Below are 20471 nucleotides of genomic sequence, written 5' to 3'. Positions count from 1 at the left end.
GTTTGTTGTTGGGGGGGGGGGGAAAGAACAAAACTATTCCCTGAAATATTTATTTTCCCGGAAAGATTGTTCCTGGGATCATTCTGTTTGACCAGTTACTTATAGATGAAAGTTTTCTAGAACGTCTTTTTAAAAGTTCATTTATTTTTGTTTTAGTTCTGGACACTGGATGATGAAAAACAAAAAACAAAAAAAGAATCCTATATTCGAGGCAATCAAGCTGAGAATGAAGGGCAGGTGTCATTTTTCATTTTGATAAGCCAGTGTTGAAATCAGGCCCTTTTATCCCCCTCTTTTCCCTCAGAAGCTATTGTGAAATTTATAGTAATCACACTTCATACTGGCTGACTGCCCATCACAGAATGCCGAGTGAGTAATATCTAGGGAAAAGGCTACATTTTTTTTTTTAACAACTTCTCATTTAACTCAACTATGAAAGATGATTTGGGGGGGGGTGAGATATGGGGGGAAAGAAACTTCACACTGGCTGACTGCCCATCACAGAATGCCAAGTGAGTAATATTTAAGGAAGAAACTACATTTTTTTTAAAAAACAAATTCTCATTTAACTCAATTCTGATTTTTTGGGGGTAAGATATGGGAGGGGGGAGAAACTCACCCAATCTCTACCACAATTCGTATTTCCAAAACTTCCAAATTGGTGGAGACCACTGGGTTGACTTCTGCTTTGTATCCGGTCCAGAAAAGCATTATTTACCCTTAAAAACAATGAAAAATGCAAGTTAGTGGAAAGCTTGCTGCAGGCTTGGAAGATTTTTGAGAACCTAATGTGCTATGTGAACCAACCGTACAGATTGCTTTTTTCCCTCATAGCTTGGGAGAAATCTGTGGCAACCTTTTTTCCACATAAACCATCCTGACATGCTGATAACAGACCCATACACTGGAACTGGTGCCAGCCTTAGCTCAGAGCACCAGGGCATAAATGCTGAGTTTTACACTCTAGCCAGCTTATGGCATTCCCACCCCCAACCCCAGCACAGCAATAATATTGCAGAGATGGCTATATCCCACCCCTCAGGGGACATTGCCTTACCAACTGGAAAACCCAGGGGCTGTCTGGGGACAGGAAGCAACAGATGTGACCGTCCTTGGCTTTGGTAGAGACCAAAGTTAGAATGACAGTGGAAACTGAATTGAGGAGTATTTAACAAATGCAGGGGAAATCTTAGTATAGTGACAGAAGGACACTCCTCCTTTGGCCCCCAAGTCGTTAATGCCTTCAGGAGTGGTCCCCAGGAAAAGGGCTCTGATGATATACAGGAAAGGGGGGCAATAAGAAGGAAGAAAAGGTCTAGGAATAGCTGTAGAACAAAAAAGCTATCTGCTTTCCCAGTTGTTTCTCCCCACACCACACGAGACATTTAAAAACTTACTACCAACATCATGTAATTAATTATTCAAGAAATACATGGGGGCAAGGAATGAAAGCAGGATGCAGGATCTTAATATTCTTTAGCCTAATCTTCTGTAAAAAAAAAAAATTGCTTTTAATTGATAGGAGGGCAAAGTACATAGAGTTCTGAACTGGATGTTATTTTTAACATCCTGAGTTTGAATCTTGTCTCAGACACTACTTGTGTGACCCTGAACATTTCATTTAACTTCTACATCTGTTTCGTCATCTGAAAAATGGGTATAATGATAACACTTACCCATTTTTACAAGTGAAATAACATAATAAAGCACTTTGAAAACTTCAAAGTATTACATAAATGCTGTTCTTAAGTCAAACACTGGAAATGGAACAATGCTATTTTATGACTTGACCATGAAGATATTAGGACTTTGTCATCTCAGATGCATAAGTATGAACTATTTCATTTAACATGTAGTTTTTTTAAAGTTACTATTTCATTTTTAAAGTTTTTTTCTATCAAAAAGTCTAACTTTATTAAATTTTATTACCTTTTTTATAATAGACATTTTATTTTAAAAAAGTTCATCTTGAAAATATTCTTTTAAAGTAGGATCTACTTTTAACTCTCAGTATGGACAGAATTTGTTTTTTATCACCAACTACTTAATAATAGTCATTTTGACTTCACAAAATTATTGAAGTTCTTATGAAGGAAGTTTATGTTGCTATTTGTTCAAAGTACCATAGTAATTTCTAAAAGGAAATGATGTGAGCTATTTCTGGATTACAGTTTTATAGCCAAGTAAAGATAAAGAAGGAGAAAGGGGAAGGGAAACACTGATTTTTAAAAGTTTTTTTTTTAATAGAGACTTGATAATATAAAAATCTTAGGGGGGAAGTCAATTAAGGAACTAGTTATTAACATCATTCTTAAAAAATGTAAGAAAGATAGGCAGCTAGGAATTAGAGTGTAGGATTAAAAATCAGGAAGATCTAAATTCAAATCTAGCTTCAGACACTAAGTTTTATGATCCTGGGGATAATAATAGTACCTAAAAATCACATGGTGGTTATAAGGTTCAAATATATTATATATAATATGTTAATAAAATATATAATATAGAGATATAAAGATATATAGATATGTAAAAGAATTGACATATGTATATATAGAGAGAGATAGATAAATAGACAGTTTTTTTAAGTGAAATATTTGTCAAAGTGGATGACAATGTCAATGCCTTGGTGAATTTGGGAGCTTTGAGCCAAAGAACATCATGGTGGCTAAATCAATATCCAAGTTACTTTTCAGAGTTCTGAAGGTCTTACTGAAGATCTGGTTTTGGTTAGATCTGTGTTGACCAGTCCCTAGATCATAGTTTGTTTGCAAATAATACTTTTTTCTCTGGATTATAGCTGTCCAGTCATTGTTTTCTAATGTTCTATGATACAATGGTGATTTGGATTCTTAGTATTGGAAAACTATATTTAAGATCTCCTAAAACTCATTATCACTTTAATGACCATAATGTAGTTTAAAATGGTTAATATTTAAATCATTTTTCCTAGTCCCTTTCTACCTCCCCCCCCCCCCCAAGGAAGGGTAAGCAGTTCATTATTAAATAAGAATAGAGATGGGATAGATTACAAATGGCACATATTTCTCTTTAGGAGCCAAAGCTGATGATATTGTAGATAATGATGATACTGCAGATTTCATACTTAGGGTTGACTTTTTGTTTTTTATTTTGTCATTTTATTCCAAACCTGGTCTCTTAAAAGCAACATGCATCACAAGATCTCTTTGATTGGGTAGTGGTAAAGACTTATCTATATGGCAGGACTCAGGATTATAGATGTAGATCTCTAAGAAATTTTCGAGATCACCTAGTACTACTCCTTTGATTTTATAAAGAAGGAAAATCAGACCCAGAAATAGTAAGCAACTGATTCTCAAACCTACGTCCCCTGGTTTCAACTACAGTATTCTTTACATGAAACATTTCCTCTTTTCTAAATGTATTCTTCTCAAACTATGAAAAATATATTTGACTGACCACTTAGGGACAGCAGTCCCTGTATAATTATCACTTTGGAGAATTAAGTTTAAAAAAAAAAGACTAAAAAACATAATCTTTAAGAGAAAGAATTGTCTAGTAAGGGCTTAATATACTTAAGAGGCTTCATTCTCCTTGTAATTATAGAACCTTTAAATGGTAAAGCAGATAGTACTCCTGCTCAGTATAAGGCAATAAATCAATCAACAAATATCTATTAAGCACCTATTGACAAGACTGTGCTAGATACAGGAGATATAAAGACACAAATGAAATAGCCCCTGCCCTCAAGAAGCTGACATGCTATTATTTTCCATCAGGCAAGACAGTATGTATTATTACATATGGAATACATATAAAATGAACTATAAATGAAAGAAAATGAATCTCAAACTTTATCAGGAATTTGAAATGAATAAATCATTGGGTTCAGAAAATACCTAGATATTTCTCTTTAACATACTCAATACATTAGAATGTAATCTCTTTGATTATTTCTTTTTTATTTATTTATTTTTGCATTCACATTGCCTCACACAATGCCTAGTATATAAAGTAGACTTTTATAAAATTGTTGTGGATAAAAAGATCCATAGTTTTGTTATTATGGACAATCCACATTTGCAAAATATAAAAGTTCATCCCCAGACGGCTAACATGCTAGTAATGAGCCTTCCCAAAACTTGTTGGGGTCTTTCAAAGCCACAAGCTGTTCACACTCTTTGATCCAGGGATAACACTTCTAGGTCTCTACCTCAGAGAGGTCAAAGAAAGAAGAAAAGGATTGATATATACAAAAATATTTATATTACATCTTTTTCTAAGTGGCAAAGAACTGGAAATTAAGAGGCCACCCATCAGTTGGGATATGGTTGAACAAATTGATATAAATGTAATGTAATGGTAATCTAACCCAAGAAATACTGAAAAGGACCATTTCAGAAAAACCTAGGCTGATGTCTATGAACATGATATAGATTAAAGTAACAAAAACCACAAGAATGATTTATATAAAAAAACTAGCTTAAGAAATCTGATCAACACAATGACCAATCGTGATTCCAGAGAGCAGATGATGAAGCATGTTCCTCTTGACAGATAGGTAATAGACTCAAGATGCAAAAACAGATACATTTTGAATATTGCCAATGCAAGAATTTGCTTTGCTTGACTATATATTTTTGTTGTGAGGACTTCATTTTTCCTTTTTTTCTCTTCCATTAGGAGGGAGAAGAAAGTAGGAGAAATAGAAAACAGATTTTTGTTCATTGGAAAAAGTACAAAATTAAAAATTATAAAATTTCAATATCTCCTTTAGAAAGTTAAGCTTGTCAAAAGGAAAAAGAAAGGAACTCCAGCTCACTTAAATAACAAATCAGAAAAAGACCTCAATGGAGATTTATTTTAATAGTGTTTAAAATATATAAGCATAGTCATAGTTCACATTGGTTTCCTAATTTTTAATATATAGTTAAATGAAAAAAATAACTTTGGGGTACTTTTGAAGATACAGAAAATTAATAGATTTCACCTTGGTTCCTAATTGGTCTCACTTGAGTTCCTAATCCTTGTTCAGTCTTTTCTCTCTGGAACTTGTATTTCACTCCCTCTGAATCATAGTGTCACAGAGTGTCAGGCTCAGGTGTCAGATGAGCTCATTATGGAATTCTATCTAAAAGGGTTTGTAGAAGCCCCTGGAGGTCTCTATCCTGGAATTCAGGTCTAAGGTTTCTTCCATGTGAGACTCTTAACAGGGGGACAGCAACTGTCCTTTTCGACTTTAATAAAATTATAGCCCAGGAGAAAACCTCCCTTGGGCTCTCCCTAGATAAACTGCAGACAGCTTTTACTATTGTATTAAGGAGTGAAGACGGGGTAATTTCTTAAGCTCCAGTAATGAGGCCCAGTGGCATGAAACATGCTTTAATGACAGGATCAGCTGTTTAGAAAACCGATGGCTGGGTTTGTTATTCTAGGGGATTTCTTTATGGATTAAATTTGGATGTAGGATTTAATTATAACCAGTGCAAAGAGAAGAATGAAGGGGGCAGAGAAATCCACTCTTAGATCCAATAGGCAGAGTATTCAACAGCACAGAAAATGAATTAAAAGAACCAAAGCCTGGGTTACCAAAATACACAGATGTACATTCCTACTACTGATAAGACTCATTTTTTAAAAAAAAAAAATAATGAAGTGATCCTTTGAAGATCTGGCCCACAGAAATGGAGCCTGTCTACTAAAAACTAACCATTTTCTCTAAGGAGCTTAAAGGCCCCTCAGACACAATCCAATTAATCGTCAGAGCACCCAGGAGAAATGAAGCAACACACTATCAGAAACTGGTTTGTAAAAAATACAATAATAGGTTCTCCCCATTAGGAAGTACCTTTGTAAGAAAATGAAACATTGCTAAGAGAAATTTTATTGAACTGATTGGATATGTTTGGTTTTGGGCTCTAGCCATCCTGATCTATATCTTGCCACTGGATTGAGATGACTCTGGAGTAGAAAGTGAGGATGGTGACTTTGCACAGTTCTCCCTCACTTAAATCTAATTCACTTGCATGTCATCTCATGACTTCTTCCAAATGTCATATCCTTCTTCAAGAAAAAGGACAAATAGGAGACAGTTCATTGTAGTGGTCTGTCTCATGCAACAGGACATTGGTGTCAATATGGCAGATTTCATTTATCCTTAGATTAGACAATAAATCTTTATTGATTATTAATTTTCACATTTGAGAAATTTTTAGTCTCATTGAAAAAATATAAAAATCTAGTTTTAATGATAAGCACAACTAATGTAATCTTTTTAAGGTTTACAAAGCATTTTATATACACTATCTTCAGTACAACTCTGAAATTATACATTTTATTTTATAGATGACAAGACCAAGAAAAGGTAAGTGATTTGCTCAGCTATTAAGAACCCACAGAGTTCTTAAAATCCCACAGAGGTAGGATTTTAATCCACTTCTCTGCCTTCAAGTCTGGTGAACAAATCCTTAAATTAGGTTGCCTCACAAAGCAGTCAATATGTGCCACATAAAAGTCATTTAGAAGCTCTTGAAATTTTTGTTTGTAAAATAACACCAGCCCCCTCATTCTTCCCCTTTCTCCAACATTTTTTCAACTTCAGGACAATAAGATAAGGAGTCCTCAGACTTGTCATTCACAAGTCTCTTTCTGGAAACATTTACTATTTCCAACCGTGAAAGCCACCTTCTTCCTTCTACAGTATAAAGTAGATTTTGATGAACTAGAAGTGCCAAAACCATCCAGAAAGTGACCTGTGTTTAAGCAGACCTCTTTCAGATAATATTGTCAGCTTTCAAGTGAGGTCACTTGTCTGAGCATCGGTGTTACGGTATAAGAATTAAATCAAGCCAAGTTTTGTTTAACAAATCTAAAATAAAGTACACATTTCTTTTTTTTCTTTTAAAAATTACATTTTTAAAAATATTTATTTGTGATCTCATTGCTTTAGACAACTGTTTAGACTCATTGCTTTGAGTCAACTTCATCTACCAGGGATGACCAACTTCATCTACCAGATAGACTTCATCTACCTGCCCTTCAAATTACAGTTTTAAAACACAAATAATTTCTTGCCCAAGGCAATGGAAAATTAAATTTTTGCCAAGCTAACCGGGACAAGATATAACCAGGTTATATCTTAGGCAAAAATGGAACCAAGGCAATTTAACCCCAAGATCACTTCTCTCTCCACTACAATACACTACACTGGCTCTAAAAACTTATGGCCTGCCTACCTCAAAAAAATAAAATAAAATAAAATAAACAACTTGTTGGAATTTAAGATAGCCACTTAAGTCTTCTTACTTGGTCTTTGTCAAAGTAGGATTGAGTAGGTTTTATTTATCATTGAAATTTGAAGGCCCCCTGTTCTGGGGTTTAATCAGTTAAACTGAAGGAGAATGTGTAACACAGTGAGAATTATTATTTCCCAAAAGACCTCATGAAGAGAAAGTGTGTGTCCTGTGAGATAAGGCATTCTAGTGAAATATTACCTGGACACACACACACACACATACACACACACACACACTCTTCAAGGGTTAGCTCAGGCTATGGCCCACATCACAAAAGCTCTGCAGACAATATGACCCACCCACACACACAAAAATCAATAATATGGAATATAAAAAGCAAAGACAAAATCCCCAAATGTGCTCATTCTATTGTGATATTTCCCTAAAGCATTAAGGAAACTTTATAGTCAGTTAATTTCAGCAAGAAGGGCTATTTTATTAGCCAATTATACCTCCTCTGTTCACGTTGGTGAGCTTTTGTTCTTTCCTCTTCTTGCCACTGTCGTTTAAGTTCTAGTAATTCACCCTGAGAACAATAAAGTTTGGGAGGGGGGAGAGAACAAACAAATGGTTTTTAATTAACATAGTTGTTCAGGAGACAACCAAATTAATTACATGTTTAACCTTAACTGGTACAATATTTCATTTCAGAAACTTTTACTTAACTTCAGTTTTTGTGAGAAATTAATTTCTTACATAATAAAGCAGCAGCCAAAATAATTATGGTTCAGTCAAAAATAGAACCACTCTGTGACTTCCAAAATGTGAGATATAAAGCTAATGAGTACTGTTCAATAAAGCACAAAGTGTCTAGACACTCCAGCACGAGGTGACATCAACAGAGAAAGAAACATCTGCAGTGTAAACTACATTCATTCTCTGAAATGAGAAACAAGTGTAAGAGACATATATCATCAGGCTTGCAAAGGCTAATTAACCTCTCCAGGTGTGACCCCAAATAACTTCACTTTGCATTTTTCTTTCACCTTTTCCTGATGAACTCATACCAGCTTGCAAATGTTAGGCCAGATTTTATAGTGAACCAAGGTGAATAAAATATATTCGTCTTTGAAAATAAAGGCTCACCTATTTCAGGTATGATACCTCTTTCAGACAGACCTCTAGGCTCCCTGGAGAGGTAATTTGTTGCAAATATGGGAAAACTTGACTAGAACTAAATTACTTGCTCCAGGCAGGCTGGTTGACTTCTTGGAAGTGGTAATTTATCTTACATAGGTGGGCATTTAACTTTCAAGAGAAGTATTTCACTTACCTTATTCCGCTCTAGAACTAGTTCTAAAATCTTATTAATTCTCACAGCAAATTTGTGAGAAGATATTGAGCATTATCCCCATTTCACAGGAGGGAAGAGTCCAAAATGATTTGGATAAACTTAAATGCTAAGTCAGTGGTGGAGTGAGGTAACTTATTTTTTAGAAAGAATGCTAGAGTCAAATGATAAACCTAACCTTGTAATCCAAAGGCACATAGAATTTATTTGATGAAAGATATATATTGCTTCCAAAAATTCTAGGAGAGGAAGAGGAGAAATCCACTGGTAAACTCTCAATGTCAGGAATAATGAGAACAGTTCCAGCATGATGGGTGAGCGATCCCATGGCATTCTAACAGGACATGGTCAAGAGTCACATGGAATAGGCAGATATAGATGAAATCTGAATCATTTTATTTTGAGGGAACTTCCAAAATGACAAGATCCTTGATCCATTTGGCATATATGTGTGCATACATTCCAGTGGATTTAAAATCCATTGCTCAAAAAGATAATCAAGTATGTAAGTCAAAAAATTAAGATCCTCTCTTCTCATTATTTATATATTATTTGTATATTTCTATTATTGATATATTATTTATTCCTATTATTCCTACTATGTGTGTTCCATCTCTACACCAACAAAAATGCATTTAATCATTTGCCTAGAACTAGGAATGACAAAGCCTCAAGGAGAAGAGAGGCAATATATCCATTTGGGAAAATGCATTCTAATATCATTGTATATTTATATTAAGTTTAATAGTTTTCAAAGTACTTTCACAAACACAACATCCTTGATTTGTATGATAGCTCTACAAGATGAAGGGGCCCAATCCTGTCATCCCCACATAAAGGGAAATAAGCAGGAGGAGTTGAATCATTTCTCCAAGTCCCAGGGCTAGTATGATATGGACTAGATTTGAAGATTTTTAACCTCTTTGATGTTATGGGACCTCTATTTGGTAGTCCAATGAAGCCTATGGATTCCTTATCAAAATGTTGCTAAATACATAAAACACAAAAAATTACAAAGGAAACCAATAACTTGAGAGAGTTGTCAAACTATTTTTTATTAAAGCTTTTTATTTTCAAAAAATATGCATGGATAACTTTTCAACACTGACCCTTGCAAATATCTATTTAAAAAAATATATACGTTCATGAGGATAGGCAGGTGACACAGTAGATGCAGCACTGGCTGTGGAGTCAGGAGGATCAGAGTTCAAATCTGGCCTTAGACAATTAACTCTCACTAGCTGTGTGACCTGGACAAGTCACTTAACCTCAATTGCCTTTGGAAAAATAAATAAATAAATAAATTCACGAACTCCAGCCTACAAGCCCATAGACCATAAAGTACCTGAGGTTTGTTCTAATTCTGAGATCCTGTAATATGGCAGAATTATCTAATGGAAAGCCTGAGGGGTCACTTTGTTCAAGAGTGCTAGATTTAAGCTAGAAGATTTAGATTTAAGTCTTTCTCTGTCACTTTTGGTCTGTGTGACCTTCGGGAAATCATTCACCTCTAAAATGAGGAGATGGAACAAGATGATCTCATCGATCCTTTCTATGATCCACTTGCCATTTGAATCATGAATTTCTTTTATAGAACTAAGATACAGGTCTTCAGATTCTCAGTCACAATCTGGTAGTTTATATCCTAAATGGTGCCATCTAAGCTTAAGGGTAACCTTTTGACATTTCATTTTACAGCAGAAAAACCTAGGTAAGGAGCAAAAATGCTGCAGTAGGACCATCAACCACAGTTTCTCTTGTGTCAGCAAATCTTGAGCACATCCAGGGAAAGCTGATGCATTCTCAAAACTAAATACTTTTTTAATTGACCATGTTATACCATGCTAAAATAGGCAGTAAAATTTCCCCCCATCGTATTGCTTTATTTGCACGCAGGCTCCTCTGACTTGATAGATTCCTGAAGACTTATGATCTCCTATCCTGATAACCAAAGGCATTCTATGTGGAGAACTGGGGGGGGGGGGCTATGTGTAGGGATGCCATCATATCATTGTTGCACATCCTTCTTGTTTTAGAGCAAAGTAAACCTCCTTTTGTTAACTGTTTGATAACTTGCAAGGGCTTGGTTTTGTCCCAATATTGAACTTAAGTTAAGAGACCGCTAGCATTGGACCCTTCCCTAATAAGATATTCTAAAACCAAATCCTTCCCCCTAAAACTATAAAAGTGATGTTGATGATAATACTATAACAAAAAAAAACTAATGTGTCCTAGAGTTCTAGCTAGGAACTTAGATAAGACAGTAAATGTATCCTGTTTTCAGCAAATCATTGATTTGGAGCTGGAAGAGGTTTCAGAGGCTAAGTATATTCCATTATAGCTCCATTTTTCATATGAGGAAACTGTCTTTTCCAAGGTCACATAAAGAGTCAATTGTAGAGGAAAGATTTGAACTGAGGTCCAAATTCAGCACTTCTACTGTATTCATGAAGCATAAAACTGCAAACATAGCACCTTTTTTTTTTTTTTTTTTTTTTTTTAACATAAAGCATCATATGAGAACCCATAGAGGAAGAGAGGGAAGAAGGAAGGAACCATGCACATTCATCCTATTATGGAGACAAGAAAGCAGAGATAAAGTGCAGAGAGAGAATGGAGAAGAGGAACTAATGAGGCATCTCAATGCAGGACTCCATAGGGCAGAGGGGGCAGCAAGCAAGGCTTTGTGCATGGATGCTCCCCAGATGATTATTCGATAACCAGAAAAGTGTGTTTACTAGGAAGAGACTGGTTTCCCCGTGGTACCCAAGAGCATGCCCGCAACAAATTAATCTGTCCTGCTGCACTGATGGCTGTTTCAGCAGCATCACCGGCCGCCTGAGGAGCTGTACCTACTGGACTCAAGCCACTAACACACACAGACATGCAATATTGATTTGGCCAGATGTATAATGGGGTCCTTTGTTCAAAAGGCTTTAAGGCGATGAGGGAGGTAAATACCCTCTGAGCAGGGAGGGATGGCAGACATAGGCATCCGAAGCTCCTGCAGGACTGTGAGATGTTCTCCCTCAAGCACCAGCAAAATTTTCTGACTGTTAAAAGTTTAAATTGTTGGGCAGCTAAGTGGTGCAGTGGATAGAGCACCAGTTCTGAAGTTAGAAGGACCGGAGTTCAAATCTGGTCTCAGACACTTAACACTTCCCAGCTGTGTGACCCTGGGCAAGTCACTTAATCCCAATTGCCTCAGGGGAAAAAAAGTTTATTTGTTTCTATGGGCACATTTCTGAATCTTAGATAAACTTCATGTAACTCATAACACTCAGCACAAAGGAAGACCAGAGAGTTATAAACTGAGAGGAAAATGTAATTTTCAGTACATATTAAATTCTGTTCAAATATTCATTTATGTTTTACTATGTCCAAGAATAATTTGTTAGGTAATGGGTGGGTGGTGGAAATACCAAGGTAAAAAAAGACATACTCTTTATCCATACCAAGCTCACAAGGAAAAGGCATAAATTATTTTTAAAACTATAATGTACATTTAGAAATGTCTCAGATTCACAAAGCCTTTTATCACAATAAAAATGAAGTACGTAATTTGAGTATAGCACACTGAGGATGCCCAATGGAAGGGGCCCTCTCCTACTTTAGTGAAGATGAGATATCCTCTAACTGCTTCTGATCAGCCATGTAGCCATGTCCATTTTTAATCTTCAGCTTATCTAGGCTTGAATATACTGAAGGGACAGTTTCTGACCCCCAGGCTTCTTCTTTCTGATGGTCCAGAAGTTTAAGAACACTAGAATTGTTGGAGAAAATATCCTTCCTCCCTCTAGTCACCCCAGTTTTGAGCTCATAGTTTGCCCGTGATGGATGTATGTCTGGGATAGAGCCATCTCATCTTTATATCTCCTTACCTTCGGGGTACTAAACTTTGTTAGATCTTGACAGGTCATTGATGTTACCCAAGCAGCTGGCTATTGGCTGTTGAAGCAGCAACAGCAAAAACAGGGGAATAAGCAAAGTGGTCAAAAAAAGAGAATTACTCACAGAAAGAAAAACCACCAGAAGGAAGAGTCCATTTGACACTTATAGGGACTTATTCAGTATAAGTATATTGTAAAATAATATTGCAAATAGAATTGCAAATGTCCCAACATACCTACATACAAGTTCCTTAACTGATTAGTCATGTCATGATTCTTTGTCATTTAGTTTTTCCTTTTCTTTTTGGGAATAAAACTGCTTGTTGCCTACCTAATTCATGTTTGTATGCTAACAATTTATTTCCTTCTTTTTTTTCCAAAGGAGGATCTCTTAGTCTATAGCCCAAAATAGAATTGTTCCTCAGGAAACTGAAAAACAGATAAAATTGCAGCACTAAGTAAGTCTAGTTCCCCTATTGACAAGCAGGTAACTCTAAAGCAATGAACTTAGGACAAATAAAAAGATCAGACAAAAGCTAGAACTGATAAAGGTTGTCACCCCTGTGGTTTCAGCTTAGCCTCAATCCTTAGCTTGTCAGGTGTTATTGCCATTTTAGAGATAAGGAAATTCAATACAGAGATATTAAATAACTTGCCCATAGAGAGTCAAAAAGTATCAAAACTCCTATTTGAACCCAGATCTCCAAAATTCAGTCTTTTTGCACGACACACCATCCCATCTCTCACAGATGGTAATCAGACTACCATGTAAATCTCAAAAGAACCACGACAAAATGATTCATAAAGTCTATGTAGGGGTAATTTTAAATTGGTGAGGTCAAGATGAAGTTTAACCAAAAGAAATGGTATTTGATTTGGGACTGTAGTGATGGGCAAGAGAGCAACATTAGAGCAATGGTATTCTAAGCACAATCAAAGACACAAGGCATCCACAAATGATTTCTTTTAGACAAATAGCTCAGAATATTATATGTTCAAATGATTTAGCTTCTTCCAAGAAATTACCTAAATTGTACTATTTGTTCATTCCCATTGATCCTTCCATTGCTAAAAATATATTAGAAGCTCTACTTTGGGAATTCCTTTCAAAGCTTCCAGTAAAATCTTTTTTATTATTCTCAATGATAAACATTTGAGGAGAGATTTGATTCCTGAAATAGTCAATAGTTATTCAGAACCAAGTTTGTTAAATAATTCAGTTTAATTCAGCAACCATTTATTAAGTCCCTACTATATATTAGACATATGTGCTGAGGATCAAAGACAAAAAAAAACAAAAATAAAATAGTATCAGCCCCCAGAAACTTATACCTTTTTTGAGACTGTTTCTCCCTATCTCTTCCAGACTAGAAGTGCAGCAGCCACTGACGCACCCAAATCTGATTAACACTGAAAATTTAACCTGTGGCAGTTTTCCCATCTGAGCCAATTCAATGCTCTTTAGATTGCCTGGTGGCCCTCCAATCTTGCAAGCTCACTATATCTGTTCCAAGCAGTACTGATACCTGCTTGGTTTCAGCCCTACTGCAGCTCAGAACTCCTGGACCCATGTAATCCATCAGCCTCATCCTCCCCAGCAGCAGGGACTATGGCTATGGCCACTATACTGGCAAATGAGTTTCTATCTCTAGCCAGTAAACACAAAAAGAATTCTGAGAACTGGAGATCCACCAACAATTTCTTAGCACCAGGAAACACTCTAATTAGGAGCTTCCACTTAAGCGGAGCTTTGAATGAAAGGATGTGGGGATTCCAAGAGCTATAGGTGAAGAGGAAGAATACTGCATGATTAGGCTAGGTAATACTGTTTGGCATAAAAAAAGAGATGTGACTATCAACCTAAGGAGCCTGATTTTCCTGTAATAAAGATAGATAAAATGGCTCTGAAGAAATTCCAAAAGAGGAGTTTCTACAAAAGGCTTTGGGTAAATAGCATCACTCTATATAGTGCATCATTTATTTATTTTGTCTGCATAAAAATAATATTTTGGCATACCAGTGGAATACAGGGGTAAGAAAGCTACCATAATAAAAAACCACTTCATATCACCCCTTGAAGTTGTGATCCAAAACCTACAACTTTGACATTTTACTTTTCATAAAATCTCACTTTAACTGACTATCCCTCCAACTCACAAGTGGCAGTCCTAGTATATATATATATATATATAATGAGTTTCCCCAGTTTGATGTCTTTGTATGACTTTGGGAATGGTCAAGAGTTCTCAGCAATGTTGGGACAAAGTTATAGGCTAGCATAGAAGTATTAGTGGCCATAGTCCTTGCAATGTGTATGGTCACACAATCCTAAAAGTTAACATCTGTAATCTGCCTTGTTATTGCTCTCCAAAAGTGCATGGTTCGGTTCAGGGAAATGTCCTCTCTGCTCCCTGGGCTACAGTAGGACAAAGAAATTCCAATCTGACAGGATTGAAGAGTTCATTCCATGTTTGTGGCAGCCCTCTTTGTAGTGGCCAGAAACTGGAAACTGAGTGGATGCCCATCAATTGGAGAATGGCTGAATAAATTGTAGTATATGAATATTATGGAATATTATTGTTCTGTAAGAAATGACCAACAGGACAATTTCAGAAAGGCCTGGAGAGACTTACACGAACTGATGCTGAGCGAAACGAGCAGGACCAGGAGATCATTATATACTTCAACAACAATACTATATGATGAACAATTCTGATGGACCTGGCCATCCTCAGCAATGAGATGAACCAAATCAGTTCCAATGGAGCAGTAATGAAGTGAACCAGCTACGCCCAGAGAAAGAACTCTGGGAGATGACTAAAAACCATTACATTGAATTCCCAATCCCTATATTTTTGCCCACCTGCATTTTTGATTTCCTTCACAGGCTAATTGTACAATATTTCAGAGTCTGATTCTTTTTGTACAGCAAAATAACGGTTTGGTCATGTATACTTATTGTGTATCTAATTTATATTTTAATATATTTAACATCTACTGGTCATCCTGCCATCTGGGGGAGGGGGTGGGGGGAAGGAGGGGAAAAATTGGAACAAGAGGTTTGGCAATTGTCAATGCTGTAAAGTTACCCATACATATAACCTGTAAATAAAAAAAACTATTTTAAAAAATTAATTAATTAATTGACTGGGGGGGAGGGGAAGAGTTCATTCCAGAGCTATCTTCTGAGCATCAGAGGGTCTTTACCTCTGCTTTTTGTTTGACAAGTCAGCGTACAGAGGAAAGACAAAGCAACAAGAAGGCTAATGTATCCGCCAGGCAGGAACATTTGAAGACACAAGGGCAAAGTTTTAAATACTCTTAATTGAAAAACATTGGCTTGCAGCATTTAAAAATTATGTTTCAGTCCCCAGGGTACCCGGTGATATGTAACTTAGCTTGATTGATTTAATGAAGACAGCCATTTTACAAAGGACAAGTTTGGAAATAAGGAAATAATTGGTTTTTGTAGGATATATTTACTTGCAAAGAGAAAAGGACACAGAATAGAGCTCCCCTCAAAGCCAAGAAAACCTAGATTCAAATTTTGTCTCTGATGACTACTGTCTAGGTGAGTAAAGACAAGTCACTAAATCTTTAGGCCAGTGTTTTCAAAGTCAAATAGAAATAGGAACTATTCATTATATATGAGAATCCCTGCAAGCCACATAATATTGACTAAATTTTAAATAAAATTAAAATAACTAAATTTAAAATTTAAATAGATTTTTAAAAGATTTTTTTGTTTTGTTGTATTTTTTTATTTATTCTCTTCAATATTTCTCAATTATATTTTAATCCAGGCCTGCTTGAGAGTTTTGTTGGCCTCATGTCAATAATAGATCTCATGTTTGATACATCTATCTAGAATCCCAGCACAAGTTCCTAAAACTGTACAGTTATAGGAAAGATTGACTTATATTGGGATAGTCCCCTCATCAAGAGTTCGCTACAGTAATAAAAATCACAAATCCAATTCCTAGGATGTCATCAAATTAGGACTTAAAAGATTTAAAAAAAATAATAAGCTACCTAGAGAAGATTTCTTCATGGGAGGGTGCTTAGATATTGCTTCAGAGAAATTCCTCAGACATCTATGAATCCCCACTGTTATTCCCATACTCTGATGGCCAGAGTAGCCCTTGGTTACCAAGGAAAAGAGAAAATGTTCCAACTCAAAAACTATTTTAAGAGATAATAAATAACTTATGAAAAGGGCATAAAAACACTCAGGGATTTTACTTTTATTATCAGTTATTTGATAATTATTATTAATAACAACCAACATTTCTATAGCACTTGAATTTTTAAAAAAATATTTTTCATATATTACCTCAAATGTCCTCCATATAAGGATAAGTTAGTGCAAGGATCATTTTTCCCCACTTAATAGATGAGGAAATTGAGACCCAGAAAAATTAAAAATCAGAATTTAAAAGACAAAGCACCAAAAACACTTTTAGCATTTGTATCCAGGTCTTTTGAGCTAATTCTTTAATGTCTTTAGTAATTTTCTCTTTCCCATTTCATTATAAGAAGTAATAGGCTCGAATAAACAATATTCATTTTTCATAAAAAATAAAAACTTATTCCTTTTATCCAGGCATCATCTCTACCAAGCTTATATTATCAGGTTTTCGGTATGAAAAGCAAACTTTCATTTTGTCTTCATAGAAACCATTTTTCTTTGTAAATATCTTTGTTTTGCATCCTGTCTGAACACCATTTAGACAGTGTTCCACTTTCCCAAGGCATTATCTATGTCAAATTAAAGAAGGATTATATAAAGTGTTCCAGTTTTTATAAGAATAAGCTATTGTTAAGTGTTTTGATGTGACTGGCGATAGCGTGATGGGCATAATAAGCCCTATGTATCATGTCTAAAGAATGACCTTTCACGCACTCTGTTATTAAGACTTTTCTATGAAAAGGTATTGTGGAATGGCTCTGGGATGGGATCTGGAAAAAGCAGATGGGAAATGAAGGGGGTCAATAAAGCATACTCCCTAACCCCATGACATTTACAGACTAGCAGACTAACAACTAATGAGTCAGAGAATCTGCTGAATACCATGCACAATACTATTCCTTTTCTTGATTCAATATTAAAAAAAAAATAAGTCAAATCATAGGAGTTAAACCAATGCTAAATTGCCTTCATTTTTAAATTGGCTCAGTGGATACAGCAATGAGCCAGGAGTCAGGAAGATGAGTCTTCCTCAGTTCAAAAGCAGCCTTAGACACTTATTTGTTGTGACTGAGTAATTACTTAATCTTATTTGCCTCAGTTTCCTCATCTGTAAAGCTGGAGAAGGAAATGTCAGACTACTACAGTGTCTTTGCCAAGAAAACCCTAAATGGGGTGATGAGGAGTCACATGACTGAAATAATTGAACACCAATACTAAAACTCTACTAGTTTCTTAAAAAGAAAAGGAACAATCCCATACCCAATGCTATGAAGATTGGCTGCTATACTACAAGAGCTTCAGGGAAATTGAAGGCAATCACAATAACAGAATATGTCTTCTCTTTAAGGATCAATGTAGCTAAAGTAAAGACAAGATCATCAGAATAAACATATCACTAGATGATTATTTTAACTTAGCAACCAATGAAACAATGAAAAATACAAAGTATATGATTGACTGATGATAACTAGGATAGATTTTAACCAATTGAATAAAAGCATAAAATAAAGGGTGGAAAATTTTGTATTGAGAGAATAATAAACTATTCTTTAAGCTATATAAACTTTAAACTATAATTTAAAGGAGGTCAAAGTACATAAAAGGCATCCAAGTGGCTCAGTGCATTGAATGCCAGGTCAGAAGGATACAAGCTCAAATCCAGCCCCAGACACTACCTGTGTGATCTTGAACAAGTCCCTTGAATATCCATTTGTTAGTTTTCTTATCTGTAAAATGGGGATAGGAATAGTACTTCCCAGGTTTCTTGAGTAAAATTTGACAGAAAGGCAGATCTCCAGAATAACATTTATTAACAGGGTCGCTGCCTGCCAATAAATTGGTTAATGAACTGTCTCCATTTATGTCAAAGACCCCCAGTAAAAGGGGAAATTCCCCTTATATAGATTTTGGGGAGTATAGAAAAAAAGTTAGATAACATCATGGAATTAAGGACAATGTGACTCGTTACAAAGCTGAGGCAAAGAGAATAACATGATTGGTTGAAAGTTTGGTTATGGCAGCTGGCAAAGAACTCTCCTTCTCCCATGAGACTAAGAAACGTTTATTGTTTGAGTCTACTTTTGAGAAAGCATCCCCGACTTTTGGACAGCAAAGCAGACATCCTTGAAGGATAGCTTGGTGGAGCAAAGATATTAGGCTTGACTGTTCACACACATTCCCCAAGGTCAGTTAAATTTCTTGAGGGAAGAAAGAATTGGATTTTTAAAATTTAACCCATATTGCAGGCTCGCTGAATCTCTGAACCAAGTTCAGAAGCTATGACAGTTACAGGACAAAAGCAGTAAATAGGATCAATAAATAAATGATACAGGATCAGTTTGAATCTTCTCACAGGATTGTTGTGAAAATCAAATGAGATAATTACAAAGTTCTTAGCACAGTGCCTAGTATATATAGTAAGGGTTTTATAAATGTTATGTTTTTCTGTCATCACCATCACTATTATTATGAAAAATAAACAGATAAGATAGATGGGACCAGAATGCAGAAGATCTTGAATGCAAACTAAAGAACTTGAATTTTACTTGGACCATTGAAGGTACAGATAGAAAAGTTAAATATTAAAATATAAGAAGGATGGGAAGGAAGGACATCTAGAGAGCAGTTCCTTTGAAAAGATACTTGAGGAGAGGATAACAACAGAAAGATCTGATATGCACTAAAATATTCAAGCATCATCTTTTGTGATAACAAAGAACTAAAAACAAAAATTAGGTGTCAGGCAATAAAAGAATAGTTAAATAAATTGTTGCAAATGAATGGAGTCCCTGAATCATAAGAAAAAAAAATAAATGAGAATTCAGAGAAGCTAGGAAGGCTTAAACAAACAGATACAAAGTAAGTAGAACCAGGAAAAGTATATATACACAGTGACAATGTAATCGGTATGAACAAAGAAACAAAAAACACATTAAAATTGTTCAATTGTAATGACCACACAACTGGTCTAGAGAAGTATTCAGAAAATATGTCCCCTTTTCTTTCATTGCAAAAGCAGGGAACGAGGGATGTAGATAATTGCTCGTACTGTCACTGTTAATTTGCTGCTTGGTTTTACCAAACTGCTCTTGTCCTTTCTATTAATTCTTTGTTTAAAGAGGAATGACTTTAACTGATGCTAAGTGAAGTGAGTAGAATCAAAAGAATTTTGTATACAGCAACAAGATGATTATGTGATGATCAATTCTGATGGATTTGGTTCTTTTCAATAATGAAGTGATTCAGGCAAGTTCTAATAAATTTGTAATTGAGAGAGTCATCTGCACTAAGAGAGAGAACTATGGGGGCTGCATGTGGATCACAACATAGTATTTTCACCTTTTCCATTGTTGTTGGCTTGAATTTTGTTTTCTTTGTAATTTTTTTTCTTTTTGATCTGATTTTTCTTGTGCATAAAGATGATAAATGTGGAAATATGTATAGAAGAATTGCACATGTTTAAAATATATTGGATTACTTACTGTTCAGAGGAAGTGATGAGGGGAAAAGAGATAAACTTATAATACAAGGTTTTGCAAGGGTAAATTTGAAAACTATCTTTGCATATATTTTGAAAATAAAAAGCTATTTAAAAAAGGCTGACTCATTTCATGAGGAATAAAGGAAAATTCATAAACAAATGTTATATAAAACCAAAATGTATCAATAAAATATGAGATTAAAAAAAGACTTGGGGGATTTCAGTTGATTGAAATCTCAGATGGTATGATATGACTACTAAAAAAAAGATAATGACATCTTAATCTGCATCCTTGCACGGAGACAAAAGTTGAAGCCATGAGGATGAAGGAGACTCCTAAAGCAGT

General features: G+C 35.3%; 1 protein-coding gene across 2 annotated transcripts in view; it reads right to left on the bottom strand.

The window, feature by feature from the left end:
- Positions 1-20471, bottom strand: part of EPSTI1 (epithelial stromal interaction 1) — a 105265-nt gene that overhangs the window by 6121 nt on the left and 78673 nt on the right. For both annotated transcript variants that reach the window (XM_012546306.3, XM_031958423.1), the window contains 2 exons: positions 7727-7800; positions 620-719 (listed from right to left, as the gene is read on the bottom strand). In XM_012546306.3, the coding sequence (XP_012401760.2) occupies positions 620-719; positions 7727-7800 (174 nt within the window). The remainder of the gene's footprint in view (positions 1-619; positions 720-7726; positions 7801-20471) is intronic.

Source organism: Sarcophilus harrisii, chromosome 3 (genome assembly GCF_902635505.1).
Source record: "Sarcophilus harrisii chromosome 3, mSarHar1.11, whole genome shotgun sequence".
Classification (NCBI taxonomy): Eukaryota; Metazoa; Chordata; class Mammalia; order Dasyuromorphia; family Dasyuridae; genus Sarcophilus; species Sarcophilus harrisii.
Note: the sequence above shows the minus strand (reverse complement) of the source record. Positions and strands in the feature narration are given on the sequence as shown.